General features: G+C 50.9%; 2 protein-coding genes across 2 annotated transcripts; one reads left to right on the forward strand and one right to left on the reverse strand.

Moving 5' to 3' along the window:
• Nucleotides 1–586: 586 nt before the first annotated feature.
• Nucleotides 587–1,132, forward strand: Pmar_PMAR013270 (salivary glue protein Sgs-3 precursor, putative; the record flags this gene model as incomplete). Its single annotated transcript, XM_002772881.1, has 1 exon — nucleotides 587–1,132. One exon carries the CDS (start codon nucleotides 587–589, stop codon nucleotides 1,130–1,132), a length of 546 nt encoding a protein of 181 aa, XP_002772927.1.
• A 1,041-nt stretch (nucleotides 1,133–2,173) lies between these two features.
• Pmar_PMAR013271 (Tetraspanin-8, putative) lies at nucleotides 2,174–3,040 on the reverse strand (the record flags this gene model as incomplete). The annotated part of the gene is made up of 1 exon (XM_002772882.1): nucleotides 2,174–3,040. The coding sequence occupies one exon, from the start codon at nucleotides 3,038–3,040 to the stop codon at nucleotides 2,174–2,176; it is 867 nt and encodes a 288-aa protein (XP_002772928.1).
• Nucleotides 3,041–4,138: the final 1,098 nt, after the last annotated feature.

Genomic DNA, 4,138 nt, shown 5'->3' on the forward strand with positions numbered 1-4,138 from the left:
AACTCAAGAGTTTATCAGCATAGGCGATTCAAAAACTGAGCAGATCATCGAACTGAGATCCGTATCGGGCTAAGTCGTAGAGGAAACTGTTGAGAGGTTTATCAGCAACGGTGTTGAAAACCAAATCGAACAAAACAACACCTGGTAGATTCGAACTTCCGCGGGCATAGCTCAACGGCTTAGCACGCGGCCAAAGTCTGAAATTCATGCTCATCATGAGGAACCTCTCTCGTTCCTCATGAAGTCTATGTGGAAATTTCTCATACTATGGACGAGTCTGGTTCTCCTGTATGCGAAACGCCGAGAGTATCGTTGCGTCCATTAAGTCATCAACCACTATCATTATTAATGTTAATGATTCATTAACACCCACGAGAGTCGATCTGGAAGATACATCGAGAGAGGCTTCCATAAACGTAGGGGGTTTGGAAATATATTGCCCTGCATTGGATATCTTGTGAAACGTCTGGGTGTAACTACTCGCGATGTAGAAGACGGACACCAACCGAGCTGCGGTCGTACTAATCAGTCAAACGCTAGCGTGTGTGACACTCCACCTCTCGTAGTCCATTCATCCCCTCCAACGATGACTCTAGGCTTTACTCCTGCAGTATTCATCCTCCTCGGTGCTTTTAAGGACACCACCTACGTGATGGGCAATACCGCCGAGTGCGACGCTGACTGTGCTGTCACTTACCCCGGGTCATATTGTAAATACTGGCAGACCCCCAGTACTTGCTTTGGCTCGGACGACCCGTGTTCCTGCGGCACGAGCACAACGACTGAAGCCCCTCGCGACTGCGACGCTGGCTGTGCCTCGGATACCCCTGGCTCCTACTGCAAGTATTGGGATACACCCAGCGTCTGCCATATATCCAATGTGCCGTGCATCTGCGAGGTAGCTACCACTACCACGTCCCCTGGTGAGAGCACCGATGAGACCACTACGGTCGAGGAGGGCACGACTACCGGTACCGAGGCAACTACCACGGCTACCACTACCGCTTATACCACCGAAATGGTCAGTACGGCCGTGGTGACCTCTACGACAGCCGCCACCACCATTGAGGCCACCACTGCAGTCCTCTCTACTACGATTGACGCTCAGACTACTCTCAGTCCGAGCACGTAGATGACTCCGTCGAATGAAGCTTCGGACTGTTCGAACAACCGCATTTTGATGTAGCCTGCGGTATGTTTGCATGATACCTTGATAACGACCGAATGAGTGTTAATCCTCTCGAGTCGCGTTGTTAGGGCTTCTCAACATTATATGAGTATCGAGCTGCCACTCTGTCGTAAAGCCCGCTTGCAGGGTATGTTCGGGGTATTGGATGATGGTCCTCACGCTTGTCCAACTCGGTCAGTTCCTTAACCCGACCACCGAACGTTCAGAGTTGTGCCAAGATGGTAAAAGAGCCTTCTTGCATTCTCATCGTCGTGATTAATCAGCAGCCATGGGGCGTCAAATACGTGAACGCAGCATCATACACACAGCTTCTAACCTTCCCGCTGTCGAAAGCCTTATGAACATTTCGTATCAGCCCGAACAGAAGAACAGTGGATATTCCGAATGGCAAACTGCGGCCGCAATGTGAAAATTGTCCTCAGCAGTTGTTGAGCAGGTAGCGACCCGACCACGAGGGAGCTGGCCTCTTCCACTTTAATTGTCTGTTCGCTTTTCGGAATATGTGGGGCTGTTGGGCGGAAAGAAAATTGTCTAGCGACGCCGTTGAGGTCACCGGAGTGAGTCGGGCAGGACTCCTGCCGAAGGAGATCGCTGCCACGCAGAGAAACACAAAAACAACCAACGCTACCTTCAGAAGAGACAGGAATAACAGGGTCTGTTTGCTACTGGCGCTGCAGCCCAGCGAAGATACTGGGATGATAACTAGACCGAAGGTTACGGCAACCGACAATGACCAGTTATGGAGTGGTATGCAGCAGCGATTATTTGTTCGAGACTGAACACAAGTCTAAGGTGAGACTGCTGACTCACGGGTCAGGCAACGAGCACTTGGAGTGCTGCGTGGTTAAAATGATTATCAGGTAAAGTTGATGACGAAGGAGTCGTCAGTAAGGACAAGAAGAATGAAATGAGATGTCGAACAGATACGAAATCTCCACATTACTCCACGACGGAGGTTGACTTTTTTGAACGTATTCTCGGAACTTAGACTTTGACGATTTGGACGTCTCCACCGTAGACAGGCTGGGCATAAGCCAGTCTCTGAGGATTCCCATCAACAGTCACCGCACCGTGGCCTTTGCGGTCCTTACCGCAGATGAGGACACAATTGGCGATGCAAACGAACATGATGAATGCAGTAACGACCCAAAGTCCGATGAGAATACCCACACTCCACCGATTCAGAGTGTTAATAACTGAGGTATTGCTGCCGCACCAAGCACTGGCCGACGACCTCATTGGAGTTTTCGAGTCCTCTGCGGACTCGGCTAGACACGCCTGGAATGAGGCAGGGGTGATGCCCGAAGAGCGATCAGTGTTGAGCCATTTGTTGAGGGTCTTAGTAACGTCTCTGGATTTACAAAAGATTGGAGAGCACTGTAAGGAGCTACTTCCCTGAGTGAAGCCGCATACACCACCCCTGCATTCGGCATCATCGTAGACCAACGTGTAGGAATCACGGATAAAACGGTACGTACTGAGATCACGACCAGATAGGTTGTTGAGGGCGGGGCTGTTGAGGCTTCCGATCGAAACAAGATTGCTCAGGTACACTGACGAGGCAATGGCGATGACGCATAGGAGGGCAAAGACCACTCCTGCGAGGAAGAGGAAGGCCGTGAGGACACATCTGTCTTGATTCTTCGTAGCTCCACAGCCCAGGAGAGCTACTATGATCAGGACAATACCAGTAGCGACGCCGACCCAGATACGCCATTGAGTGAAGAGGCTCTTGAAGTCGGACACGAGGATGTAAATTGCCAAGGCAGTGACCAGAGCCCCGAGCAAGAAGACGATAGTATTAACGAAGTAGTTGATGAGTTTGGAAGTTGCAGTGCAGCAGCCAGTCATTAAGAAAAGGGGGAATGATCCTTACAGAGAGATGCTTAGTACATGCTCACTAAGGAGGGGAGGACACAGAGTGTTCACCCAACCCGTGCCTCTCAAGACAAGACAGGTCACCGACCGCCGTTGGCGAGACGGCCCGGACTGTAGGCCGCCATGGGCCGTCACTATTCCTCCCTGATGCTGGACTGAGTCGACTGTTAACCTCTTGAGGTGATGTTGATTACAGAGGAGTTCGTCCACTCTTTGGCATGATCACTTGGCCCCAGAGAGCGTAAACCATTGTGTTTGCGTGCAGACAACACCGCGCAAGCCCGGCGCCTACGCGAGTCGCGCTCGCCCACAATTGCATTGTCAGCACGCCAAAACGAGAATTCGACTTCAGAGACATCTCCTATTCGCCCGTCATGAATGGCACGCATGCTTATCTTGCCACTTGCGAGGTCACGCGTGAACGAACAGCATCGATCGACGTGAGGTATTCAGTGCTGCAAGAGGCGATGACGTTTCTAACTGTATAACAGACGATGGATCCCCGGTTTCCGTGCCCTCACGATTAGCTCTGCATCGGAGCCTTTCTAGCATTACCTCGTCACATACCGCGTTGAGCCTTATGTCACGGAATTCACTCGTACATTCAACACAACAGTGATGCCGCTGGCAACCTCGGTTTACGAGCTACGAATTAGTAAAAGCGAGAAAGCTCATCGAGGAGGATGCTGTGCTGAGCGCGATCTTAAAACCCTTAAACTGTGATTATGAATAGGACAAGTAGTTAAACACTGTTGACTACTTGTTTCTCGGCCTCTTCACCAGAACTATGAGACGTTTGAGGAACCTCTGCCGGGGTTGCGAGAATGACGCCACCCTTCACTTGCTTCTTCCTAATAGTACAAGCTAAGGCACCGTTGGAGACAGATAGAAGTAGGACGAGAACGGTGATGATCCAGACTCCAATGAGGACACCGATAGCCCAGTCGTCGACAACAGCGATGAAAGCTGTATTACTGATACACCAAGCCGTGTCAACATCAGCTCCTTGAGAGTCGCCGCTGCTGCCAATGTTTTCGAGACATGCGTTCAAGGAAAGCTGAGTAACTCCAC

Source organism: Perkinsus marinus (assembly GCF_000006405.1).
Source record: "Perkinsus marinus ATCC 50983 genomic scaffold scf_1104296960350, whole genome shotgun sequence".
NCBI lineage: Eukaryota > Perkinsozoa > Perkinsida > Perkinsidae > Perkinsus > Perkinsus marinus.